General features: G+C 36.4%; 1 protein-coding gene across 3 annotated transcripts in view; it reads right to left on the minus strand.

Moving 5' to 3' along the window:
• Nucleotides 1–13,611, minus strand: part of SECISBP2L (SECIS binding protein 2 like) — a 72,225-nt gene that overhangs the window by 31,941 nt on the left and 26,673 nt on the right. For 2 of the 3 annotated variants that reach the window (XM_027840882.1, XM_027840881.1), the window contains exons 8-13: nt 12,453–12,584; nt 7,631–7,711; nt 6,896–7,063; nt 6,595–6,736; nt 4,211–4,380; nt 2,009–2,141 (exon numbers count right to left, since the gene is read on the minus strand). In XM_027840882.1, coding sequence (XP_027696683.1) covers nt 2,009–2,141; nt 4,211–4,380; nt 6,595–6,736; nt 6,896–7,063; nt 7,631–7,711; nt 12,453–12,584 — 826 coding nt within the window. The remainder of the gene's footprint in view (nt 1–2,008; nt 2,142–4,210; nt 4,381–6,594; nt 6,737–6,895; nt 7,064–7,630; nt 7,712–12,452; nt 12,585–13,611) is intronic. The other variant, XM_027840884.1, reaches the window with a different exon arrangement.

Genomic DNA, 13,611 nt, shown 5'->3' on the forward strand with positions numbered 1-13,611 from the left:
ATATCATACCAGACTTATGATATTTATTCAATTTCTAAGTTATTTTCATCTTTCGGGTCCTCCAATAAGAATATTACTTCTGTTTCTGCCTCCAGGGATCATCACTCAAATGTTTTCCAGTATGTTTCCCCCATCTAACTCCTGGATTTACTCCACCCCTCTCCATCCCCACCCTTGTTTTTACATCTCCTGTCTCCTTTTAAATAAGGTCCTTGTAGAGCTACATTATAGCCAGAAGTGGTATCCCACAGGATCTCAAATTCACCTTGCTGCTTACTTTGTGCACAGACATTTGACACTATATGTTTTTGTTTCCTAGAAATTTCCGGGCATTTCTATTGCTCTTCTTTTTCCAACACTCTAGTCACTCTTTAACGCAAGGTTCAGCAACCTATGGCCCATAGGCCAAACCCAGCCTGCCATCTGTTTTGGTATAGCCCACAAGAAAAAAATAGTTTTTACATTTTTATACATAATTTTACTTAAAATTAAAGTATAAGCTTTATTTAAGCTGCAAAGTTCAGATTCGAGGGCTAAACAAAAAAGCAAATTAAAAAGTCACTTGGAAAAAGAAGACTAATCAGATGGCTACAACCATTAAACAACTGAAACACAGCAAAAAGTAAATAAAACTTTATTTAAAAATGTAAAAAACACTGTTGGCATGTGGGTCATACAACAATAGGTGGCAGGCCAGATTTAGCACATGGACTACAGTTCGCTGACCCAATTACTCTAATGTAGCTAATCTGGTGGTGATGTGTGTGTATACATATAATATCACGTGTGTATCCTTTTTTTGTTTATATTTCATACACATATGTCATATTACTCCCACTATCATCATAGGTAGGGGCTATGTGTTTCTTCATCTTTAGATATGAAACACCCATTTGCACTTAAAAACACGTTGAATTCAGCTAAATTTTGTCGTCAGTATTTCTTTCTCTAGATATATATAAAATCAAGGGCAGAGACTAAAAACCCAGTATAATTTTACATATTTCTACATATTCCCTCAGTTCTACTGATAACCTACTTATCCATCAAGGCTTAAATCAAACACTACCTTCTCCATAAAATAAGACACAACTTTTCCCTCCTTTGTTTGTACCAATCCTACAGCAATGTTTTATAGCATCTTCTCATCTTTCCTAATAAATTCTAGTATCTTTAGAGGATAGGGATCATGTCTTACACATTTATTTTTCCACAGCATTTAGCATGATATTTTAATAATATTGTAAATCTTCTTAGTACAGAAAAATTTCAAAGTGCTTTCACCTATGTTACCTCATTAAAGCCTAATAACTTTAAGCAAAAGAGGCCACATGGCAAATTAGATAGAGAGCTGGCCTCAGTCAGGCAGACCTAGATTCCAGTCCTGCCTCTGACACATACTACTAAGCAAATCATGGTAGTTCTTGGTGCTTCAGGCAATTATCTAAGACTCTAAGTTGTAGAACAGTAGCTAAATAGCATTAATAAAGTGAATTTCCTATACCAATGAAATCACAGATCCAGACCCGCCCACCCAAAAAAAAATCAACAACAAACAAACAACAAAATGACCCCAAGCTAGACATTATCCCCCTCCTCAGTCTTACAGATGAGGAAACTAAAGCTCAAAGTCTTTAAATAATATATCACAGGAACTCTCAATATTTGTTGAAATGTTGAATAAATTAATGTGCCTAAGAACTTCTCAAAGGAGAATGGCGAAATCAGGTATAAAGGATAATCCTGATAAGATGTATGGAAGATGAACCATCATTAGGAGTAATTTGTCAGAATTACGGAAAGTATGCCAGTATGGTAGAGAAGGATCAAAGATCATACACATTCTCAAAGAAATCACTATCAAAAGTAAATAAATGTGAAGCTCCAACATGGCACATGCTCTAATTAGCCTCCACTAAACACCTATACATGGTCTCTTTCTCTATAAATTACTAATGTACTCCGAACAATTCCATTAAAAAAAAAAGGAAAAAGTCAAACTCTTTACCTTCCTGGGAGGCAATCTCCTGTGGCAAATCATCAATAAAATCTAAAGGCATCTCTATTGGCTCCTCAGATCCCAGAAGACTACGGTCTACAGTGAAACGCCCTTTCTTTTCCTCTCTCTCTTTCAGAATAACCTAAAAGCAAATATCAGTCTTCAGTTACTAATCAAACAAATTTGTATCTAGTGCCTAATAAGTACACTATTTAAAAGTACAGAATGGAAAAGACTCAGCTTGACAATATAACAGTTCATATGAAACAGACCTGGGTGTTTTAGTTGACCATAAACTCATTAAGAAACAGAAACACAATATGGTTACTGGAAAAGCAAACAAAATCCTTAGCTAAATTAAAAGAAGTACATCTCTACTGGTTAGATTATATTTCAAAGTCCAGTGATCAGTTCTGGGAATCATATTTTAAAAAAGATACTGACATACTGGAAAATGCTCACAGGAGAATGACCATGACAATAAGTGGTAAGAAAACCACTTCATGTGAGGAAGATTGAATAATAACATTTTACACATGTAAGGCAATTTGTTTTTTTGGGATTATAAAGTGTTTTTATTCAAATAATCATACTTTAAAGTACACTGGGCAGTCACAATTTGTCTCATTTTATAGATCAGCAATATTATTTTCAGAAAGGTCACATGATTGGCCATAATTACATAACTGCTAAATTGCATAAGTGAGACTAGAACCCAATCTAAGAGTAATCTAATTTCAGGTCCAATGTTCATTGAATACTGTTTAGCTTGAATAACAAAAATCTTAAGATTATGACAGGATAGTGACTAGAACTGTGAGTTCACTGGTCCAGGGGAACTCCCTTTACCAATGCTGGTTTGTACCTTCTCTGCAATTTACAGCCTCAGAGAGATGCTTAGAACTCTGAGAAGTAAAACATCTTGCCTGGGGTTACAGAGCCAGTATGGATGAAAGAAGTGAGACTAGAGTCTTCCTAGTTTCAAGGCCAGCTTTCAATCTACAATCACCCATTGCTTCTCAGAACTGATAGCTGCCTTCAAATACTTGGGAGGAAATCACCTGGAAGAGGGCTTAGACTTGATTATACATGCATCAGAGAACTGAATCTGAACTTTTGAGAACAATTTAGAGGGAGGCAAATTTCAGATATTTGGTACAATTAGATTTGTCCAACAACAGAACAAACTACTTGAACAGTCTACTACAAGAAGTACTCATGTAGAAGTTAGATAAGCACCTAATGGAGGTGTTATGTAAGTGATTCCTTCATCGGTTGAGAAGCTAAGCTAAATGGTGACCTCTTTGGTCCCCTCTAACTTCAAGATTCTATGAATTTATGATATAGCACTGCACTGGAGATTTAGACTTATAAATTACATATACTTCAAAGAAGGCATGAAGTTAAAACACTGACTGCTAATTGAAACAAAAAAAAATTGCACTTTCAAATTATTTTAATACAGAAGTCTAAACAAGGACTTGGAACTACAGTTTAAAATGTGTTTGACAATTTCAAATCGATATTGGTCAGAAAAGGTTGCATATCATATGGCATTCTTAAAATATTAAGGGCCTCAAGAATCATACATATGAAATTTCCATAACTGAATGTACATCCCAGCTGTGGCAGATTATTTCTAATTAATATTTGGATATGAAATATTAGCACAAATATTCTATAAATAGGATTAGTTTTATACCAGAATTCATTATACTATAGCAGAGAGCTTAGGTTCTTTTTGAATGCTTAGTATTCTACCATTTATTTAATCTTTAAGAAAGTAGAACCAACTTTCCAGGCTTTTACTCCCATAGGATTAAAGTGAGCTATAATAATTTTCTTCAATCCCAAATCAAACAGCCAACACATGGAAGCAAACATCTAAGGAAAAATCCAAAAAGGAGTTGAAAATACTACTACCACTGGTAATTTAGCCCACATGTATATATACTATCAATATTCCTGAGGATTAGTTTGAGAAGCAACATGGCCTGATAGAAGGCTGGCCTTGGAGTCAGGAATCCCAGAGTTCAGGTTTGGCTTCTGCCTCATATTAGCAGGTAACCAAAGGCTGAAATCACTTAACTGCTCAAAACTCTGGGTAACTCTCTAAGGGAAAGGTAAGCTGCTAACTACTGGGATACTGGGAGCCCTCTACACTGATGAAACCACAGGTCTAGACCAAAAAAAAATTAAGTTTTGGTTTACCTTTTTAAGTGCTGTGGGTCGTTTAAGTTTTGCAATTTCTTTCTCTTTTCCTCTTTTAATTTTGGGGGAAGTAGTGTCCAAAGGGTTAAGAGGTGCCAAACAGGGTTGACTTTTGGTTAAAGGCTTTCTGTTGGCAGAATCTTTAGACTGTAAAGGAACAGCACTGACCACTGAAAACAAACAAGGACATTAGTTTCACTACAGAACATTCCTGGAGGCAGTTTCACATGCTTTCAAAATTCCCAGTGACAAAACTACAAAAACAAGAACATCCTCTTCCTGTGGGGGAAAAAAGGCAGATAATGACAGTAGGAAGCAGCCTGACCCAATGACGCTTTTATCCACCTTTCTTATCCTTGTAAAGGATAAAATAAGACAACTGTTATGGGCCTGGTATCCTAAGCCAATATGGCAACCCAGAAAAGTGTTCCAAAGTGGGTATGAAAGTGCAAAACCCAATGGAATTAAGGAAGTCAGAGGTGAAAAGTACAAAAAAGCCTGTCCTGCCTCAAAAACCTGCTTCATCACTGTGCTTCTTTTAGCCCTAACTCCTGCAATCCTGATCCTGACCAGCCATTCAATGTTAACCATTTAACACTTTTTTCATTTTCAATCATCAAAACTATGACCTTCAGTAAAGTCTTCCCCAAATGAGCTAAATCTCTGTTTCCTTTGCAAAATGTTGTCTATATTCTAGACAATATGGAAAGTTCTATATCTGTATCAGGATGACACCTGACAAGTCAAAGGAGTCTACCTTTTCAGCCTCATTGTATACCATTCCCAAGAATGGATTAAGCACCTACTCTGTGCCAGGTATTATGGTAGGCACTGGGGATAAAAAGGACCAAAGAAACAACCCCTGCCCTCATGGAGCTTACATTCTATTAGAAGTTATGTAGAAAATTAAGTACAAAATAGATATAAAGTCAGTGAAGAGGGAAGAGCACTTACACCTAGGGCAGAGGTGGGGGAAGACCAAGGAGGACAGGCTTCTTAATAGGTGGTGCTTCTTGAACCCTGGTTCCAGTTCAACTGAATGACAAGCTGTTCACTGCACTCTCCATCTGGTCTCCCACCTCTGGGCCTTTGCACAAACTACTCTCCACGCCCAGACTGCACTCCCTACTCCTCTCCACCTCACAGATTCCCTCCTCATCCTCTTTTTCAAGGTTCAACTTGGAGGCCACTTTGTGATCAACGATCCATCCCAGTTATTGGTTTGCACACTCCTGAATTCTCTTTGCACTATTCGTATTTGTAATGTTCTACATCTCTCCCAACTCCACCCCGGCACTCCTCAGCAGAACGTAAGCTCTTTGAGGGCACGGATGGTTTTGTTGCTTTGTTTTTGTCTTTGCATCTCTAGTACAGTGTATATACCGGGCACTTAATAAATGTTTGTTGAGATGAACCAAATCTTCTTGGGGCTGCCTGGGATGAAAAATATTAAAGACCTAGAATAAAGTCTAGCATGTCACATTTCTAAATCATTAATCTTTCTAATCCTCTAGAAATAAAGCTCTGTATCTTAATGTCTTATTCTATATACTATTATGAGCACTATTACATATACAATATGCATGCTATTGTATACATATTATGTATGTAATACTATCTTAAGCATCAAATATTAAAAGCAAAGGCTCATATCCAAAGAACCCACAGAATAAAAAACTAGGTACTAAATTAGATGTTCAAACTTTTCGCCCCAGCTCAGCTCTTATTATGACTTAATTATGACTTAAGTTGCTAGTAAATAGTCCCTACACAAAGAACAAAGGGATAAAAAAAAAAAGAAATTTCAATGCATTTCACATCAATGGTAATTTTTTGTAACTGGCCAAAAAAAAAAAAGAGAGAGAGAGAGAGAGAGAAAGAACGGAGGAAAAAAATTAAAGAACACACAATAATGCTGAGGTAAAGTTCTAAACCAATGACCAAATCAGCCAGTGCCCTTTTCAGGTTTTCTCAATGACATTTCACTGAAGACATAGGCGTACAAAATTCAGAAGGCACATTTTACAACAGAAATTATTATAGCAGAAGACAAGCTAATTTCCACACAAATATCTGATGAATTTTAAATCACCAGTTAGCTTGCACTTAATTAAATAACTAAACCTGGCTAAATTAATGTGATTTAAAATTTATGAGATTTCAATCTACTAAATTACTTTTAAAGAAAATATACAGCATCCCAAAAGTCTTAGTGCAGTTTTAAGCATTAATAGGTTTCTGGGACACTCTGTTAATACATACCTGAAAAACAAATACATCAATATAAGCACACATAAATTTAAATACTTCTAAATACTGGCACCACTTGAGTATATATCACTAAAACAAGATCGCTTTTTCCTCCACATAAATAATGTTATCACCTGTATATGACAATGGTCTGGTGTTTGTGATCTGCCGAGCTTTCATTGCTTGCTGTTGCTTTTCCAGAGCTGCTAACATATCCCCTAAATCAAGCTGCACAGGAGTCTTACTCTTTTTGCCCGCTGCCTTTGATAAAGCTTCCTGCAACATGAACAAAAAATGTTTACCTATATATACAATATAATATATTGGCGAATTTAAGACTGTTATATTTATTACATCCCTCCCAACCTTTTTTTCCCTTAGCATTTGGCAAATTAAATATTAAAAACCCATGAATGAAAATTATTTTTAACAAACCTGTATTTTTTTTTGCTCCATACTGATCTCTGAATATTCCTGAGCTGTGGCAAGTGCTGCTGCTAAAGCCTTCTTCTTTTGACTTTTTGCACGTTTAGGTACAGAGGTTGTAATAGGAATTGGAGTCTGAACTATGTTAATTGGTGAATTTTCAGGTAAGTCATCCAACTAATATTTCCAAAACAAAAATTAAAATAAAAAAAAAAGAATGGGGCATTCAATTTAAGGATTACTTAAGGATTCCTGACACCTATTAGAAGAGTTATTTCCTATAAATTAAACTGAATAAAATAAAATAGCTACAATAAATCAAAGTTTCAATATGGATACAATTAAGATAATTTATCAAGATGTTTTCTGAGACATGAGTTTATCTAATGACACTTTGGAATACTTCCATCCTCCACCTCTTAACTTCAAATATGTATAAACAAAAACAAATTCTACATATTTTGTTGACCAATGTTGACTTTAAAAATCTACTTAAAATCAGTGTCAAGAAACTATCACGTGACCTATGCTATAGGCTTTGCCAATTATAAGAAGTTAAATTACATATTAGTATGTAAAAAATATATTTGATCTGTTTTATTAATGAAACACTGGTTCAAAAAAATGTGCCTGATAAGGGGATTTAATACTTGTATCAATGGCTATATATAAAATCAACATTAGTCAGCAATTCTGCTAGTCTGTCCATATTTGGGAACAAATTATTGCAAGAGTCAGTCTTACGACTTTTGCAGAAATCTTTTGTTGAATGTTCTCATCTTTAGCACTTGCAGTCTCATTCAGCTCTGTAAATTCATCTTCATCCTAAAACAAAGTAATGAATTTTAAAGTAAAAACCTAAACAGCACAAAGCAACAACAAACTAACTTAGGTGATTTTTTAATTCTTTAAAAGCATTGAAAATGTCTAAGTTTCTTTTCCATTCACTTTTGCCACTATTCAGGCCCTGATTATCTATAGCCAAGTATACTTTAACAGCCTCTCAACTGTTCTCTCTGCTGTCACATTCTTCCTCTATGTGAACCCTCCCTTCTACACATTGTAACTATAATAACCTTCCTAAAACAAAGTTCCTCTTCCCCTGATCAAAGACATTCAATGGCTCTCCATGGCCAAAATGAAATTATGTGTAAATATAACCTAGAATTTATGGCCCTACATAATGTGAGCCTAACTTTATTTTATCTCATTCTCTTTGACTTCTCTGTAGCTTTTGACACTTAATCATCCTCTTGTCCTTGATATTTCTCTAGGTTTTCAGGACACCACTATCTCCGGGTTCTCGTTCTATTTATCAGACTACTACTTTTCAGTTTCCTGTGCTGGATTCTCATCCAGATCACATCCTCTAATCATAGGTGTTCCACAGGGTTCTGTCCTGGACTCTCTTTTCTCCCTTTAAACTACTTCATGTGGTAATCTCATTAGCTCCCATAGATTTTTACCATCTCTATGCTGATAATTCTTTTTTTTTTTAAATTCAATTTTATTTTACTTTCAGTTCCAAATTCTCTCCCTTCCTCCTCCTCTACCCATTGAGGAGGCAATAAAAATAGAACCCATCAAAAATATGTATGGTCATGCCAAACAAATTTCCATATTGGCCATGATGATGATTCCCAAATCTACGTATCGTGTCCTAACCTCTCTGCTGTTGTCCAATCCTCCTATCTTCAACTGCCTTCAGACATTTCAAACTTGATGTCCAGTAAACATCTCATCTTAAACTAAACATGTCTAAAATAGAACTCATTATTTTACCCTCTCTAAACCCCATCCCCAACTGCCCTGTTACTTCAGAGGGTTACACCATCCTCACAGTTTCTTAGGCTTAACCTAGGCATCATCCTCAATTCCTCACTATCTCTGCCCCCCGCCATAACCAATCTGTTGCCAATGTCTGTAGATTTCACCTTTGCAACATCTCAAGAACACCCCCCTTTCCTCTGACACCGCCACTACTGGTAAAGGCCCTCATCACTTCACACCTACATTATTGCAATCGACTATTGGTGGGTCTGCTTGCCTCCAATTTCTCCTCCACTCCATATACTATTGGGCCACTAAGGTAATTTTCCTAAAGTGCAGGTCCAACCATGTCATCTCCTTACTCAATAAATTCTAATAGCTCCCTGTAGCTCTCCAGATCAAATAGAAAATCCTGTTTGGCATTCAAAGCCTTACGACCTAGCCCCATGCTAGCTTTCCAGTCTTCTTACCCCTTGCTCCCCACCACATATTCTATCCAGTGACAATGGCTGCCTGGCTGTTCCATAAGACACTCCATCTCTTGGCTCTGGGAATTTTTTTTTGGTTGGCTCTCCCCTCCTCATCTCTGCCTCCTGGCTTCCTTTAAGTCCCAACTAAAATCCTATTTTGTATAGGAAGCCTTTCCCAGTCCCCCTTAATTCTAGTGCCTTCCCTCTATTAATTACTTCCTACTTATCCTGTTCATAATGTGTTTGTGTACATGTCTGTTTGCTTGTTTTCTTTCGCAACAGACTGTGAGATCCTAGAGGACCGAGACTGAATTTTGCCTCTTTTTGTATCCCTAGCACTTAGCACAGTGTCTGGGACAAAGGAGGCAATTAATAAATGTTTATTGACTGACTGATCTTCAAGGTCACTTCAAATGCCATCTCATATTTCCCTCCTCTGAACCCCCATAGCACTTTCATCTTGTCTATCAGCTAATTACTGTACTTGACTTATTCTCCTACCAAACCATAACTTCTTCAAATACAATTTCTTTACCTTTAACTTACAGTGGTGCCCTGCATATGATGCTTATTAAGTACTGGATGATTTAAAATATTTGGAAAAGGAAACATTTAACTCTACTCATAAGTGTTCTAAACAAATATTTATTGAAATAAATAGGCAAGACACTGCTTCACAGTGTTTAAAAAATTCTGACATTTTCTGTCTCTTCAAAAACTTGTAATATTCTACTTCTCTATATGCCTTACCCATTTCCTAAATCCTTGTCCTCATTGTGACATCCAATCTCCAGCCCTCAATACTTACAGAAATTCTGTTCTAACTTCAGTTTTCTGCTATCTTAATCTTAACCCTATAGTTAACCAGTTCAACACCACACTGTCTTCTACTCTCACATTCCTTGCTCTCCCCCAGCCTTCCTCCCCTATGTTATCACCATACTGTACCAATCCTTAACCCTGGACTACTGACTTCATTCACGTGCTCTTCGTACTCTACTAAAGAGAGCTGGAGGAAGCCCTAAGAGGATGGTATCTGGGAGTAACCCTTGACATCATCTTCCACTATTTCCTCACTTATTCCATTCTGAGGAAGAGGAGGTCCTTCTCCCTGCCAAGGCTTTACATATGCTTTAAACCCCAAGCCCTCCCATTTCCTCCAGCAAATTGCCTTGCCTCAATCATCCCCAATCTCTATCTCTTTTTCTCTCTCCCCTCCCACTAGTTAACTATCCCTACTAACTAGCATTCTATCTGTTTCTATCATAGCCAAACTCCTTGAAAAAGCCTTCCTTCTCTTCTCTCTTCTGAACCATCTGTAACTTTGCTTCTGACCTCACTCAATAGAACCTGTTTTCTCCCAACTTTCCAGTGCTATATTCACTGCAAATCTAATAGCCTTTCCTCAATCCTTAGCCTTCTTGACACTGTCGACCACCCTCTCCTCTCCTGGAAGCTCTCTTTTCTCTGGCTTTTTTCTGGCATTATTCTTGTATGGTTCTCTTCTTTCCTGTCTAACTTCCCCTTCTCAGTCTCTTGTGCTGGATCATCATTCATATCATACCCACTGTGGGTAAACCCCAAACCTCTGTCTTGGACCCACTTTTCTTCTTTTCTCCCTACACTATCTCACTTGGTAGTTTCTCATCAAGTTTATCCATCCAGATCCATATATTTAGTCCCAGACTCTCATTTAAGTTCCAGTCCCACATCACTGTCTAATTTCAAACTGCACATACCGTTGACATCTCAAATCTAACATATCCTAAAAAAAAAGAGCTTGTTATCTTTCCCTCCAAAAAACCCTGCCCTTTTCCAAACTTTCCAATTTCTACTGTGGGCATCACCATCTTTCTAGCCTTCCAGGTAACTTTAACTCCTCATTTTCTCTCTCCACACATATCCAACTAGTTGCCAAATCCTTCTACTTCTACCTCCACAACATCTCTTGCACTGGTCCCCTTCTCACAACTCACATAACCAACCACCTTAGTTTCAGCCCTAATCACCTCTTAAATGGATTATTTGAATAACCTTCTAAATGGTCTCCCTGCCTCAAGCCTCTTCACTCTCTTGCATCTGCTCCATGCAGCTGCCAAACTGTTTACCCTTAAATGTAGGTCTGACTATGTTACTCCTCTAATCAGTAAACTCCTGCCTCCCAATTGCCTTTAGGGTCAAATACAAATTTTTGTTTGGCTTTTAAAACCTTTTATCATCTGGACCCAGCCAAATTTTTCTACTCTTCACATAATTTCTCTTCCCATAGAGTCCAATCCAAGGCCTTCTTGCAGTTCCTAACATGTGGGACTCCTTATCTATTCTCCATGACTTTGTACTCACTGTTTTCAATGCCTAAAATGTGTTCTCTCCTTCCAACCTCCATAATCTCTCAGCATACCTTACTTCCATCAGCACTCAGCTCAGGTACTACCACATACCCAAAGATTTACCAAATCCTCATAAATGCTAGTAGCATCCCTCCCTAAACTAACTTGTATTTATTTTGTATTGACTTATACGTGTGCATGTTGTTTCCTTCTGCTAGAATGCAAGCTAAGCTCTTTGAAACACTGTCACTAAGCTAAGACTAGAACTAACATGAAATCATTGTAGTCCTTGTAGATACCAAAAATGTCATCTACAAAACAATAACTGGTGTAGCAAACTGAAAAAAATGGATTGTAAACAGTATTAACCTTCACATCTCAAATGATGATATCCGTAACTTCTTTATCCCACTTGTTCTTCAGTTTTCACAGAAAGAAAAGACTAAAAGTTAGTTCCTATTTGCCATTTTCAAGTTGGGATTTTTTGGGTTTGCCTTTTAATGGCTTGATAATGCAGTAGTTGCTATATTAAAATTGGTCTATTAAGCATAACTGGTATTTCAATTCTGAATCAACACATAAAAAAGAGACAAAATAATGGAAACAATACAGAATTTGGAATCCAAGAACCATATGGCCTACGCAATCAGTTATGTTTTATGAGCTTCAGTCCTTTCATCTGTAAGATGAGGAAATTGGCTCTCATATCTAAGGCTTCTTCTACCACTAACATTATGACCCTAAAAAGGTACTTCTCTTATCCTCAAGAAACTTAAAATCTAATACGGGATTTATGTTTAAAAATATTATATGATCAGTGTACTTACACAGCAACAACAAGCACTTATTAATTATCTCTGTATCAGGTATCACATTAAATGCTGGGGATATAAATACCAAAACTTAAACAATCCTCGAGAGAGTAATGAAAATAAAATCCAAAATAAATGTCCCATGGTACAAATCACTAACATCATACAGAGGAAAAAAGAATACCTCAAAATATAATGGGTCAGGAGTTGGTTCTACTCTGTGAGATTGGCCGCTTAATGGTTTATTGTCTTGTCTCTTCTGCAAACTTTGTCTTCTTTCTGAGGACGTACTATGTCCACGGCATCTGAACCCAACCTAAATAAACCCCAAGAACAAAAAAAAAGAATACTAGGATTTCATACTACTAACCTTTAAAAATTACTTAATTTAATACAATAATCACAAATGAAAATGTTAACAAAAATATGTTTTTTCAATATTCACTATCACCAGCATTTTTAAGTTACACTTTAAAAAAAAATCTGTTTAAATCTGGAATTTCCAAGAAAGCTGATACATTAAAATAGCTTTTTCATTAAAACACACTCAAGTAAAATGCTATTACTGTTTACAATATAGCAAAATGCTCAGCTTTAAAAAGGGCCAAAATAAACAGCATATTAAACAGTAATTCTATAATTAATACCTATTTTCAGATCATGTCTTTTGAAGTACTCAATTTTTTATAGTGCTAGATCCTTTCCTTATGCAGAAAAAAAATTAAAGGATTAAAAACTATAGTCTCCAGGTCACCTCAGCTACCAAAACTTTTAACTAAACTCAAACAGTGAATTACCAGAGCAAGAAAGACCTTGAGAGGAAATGCTTTTACACATGCCTTGAATTCTTTAATCTGAAGCAAATACAAGAGGGTTCTGAAACTTTTTTACACTCTTAGGAGCTGATTCTTATTTCTAAGAGACAAGCTGATAAGGGTACTGACTCTATGTTGCAGAATCCCGTCACATTAACAATGAGGATATACTACCAGAGCCACAGCCTGAGATTCTGTTAGAGTGATACGGCTCTCACTGGGTTATCAAACACATGATGAGGGACTAATGAAAATATCAGGCTCCAGAAAGCAGAGTAGAAAGATTGTAAAATATGGCATCAAATTAGCTAGGATCTAACCTAGCTCTGAGACTTTAGGGAAGTCATTTAATTTTTCTGGGACTCAGTTACCTCATCACGTAAAATATAAGAACTAAAGTAGATGACATCTAAGATCTCTTCTGCTTCTAAAACTATGAGCCTATGAATTTAAAAATGGTAGATTTATATCAATTCAGGTTTCTCTATACAAAGTCGTGATCTAATATTTCATCCTGTGGAGGTGACT

Source organism: Vombatus ursinus, unplaced genomic scaffold (genome assembly GCF_900497805.2).
Source record: "Vombatus ursinus unplaced genomic scaffold, bare-nosed wombat genome assembly UNPS02014848.1, whole genome shotgun sequence".
Classification (NCBI taxonomy): domain Eukaryota; kingdom Metazoa; phylum Chordata; class Mammalia; order Diprotodontia; family Vombatidae; genus Vombatus; species Vombatus ursinus.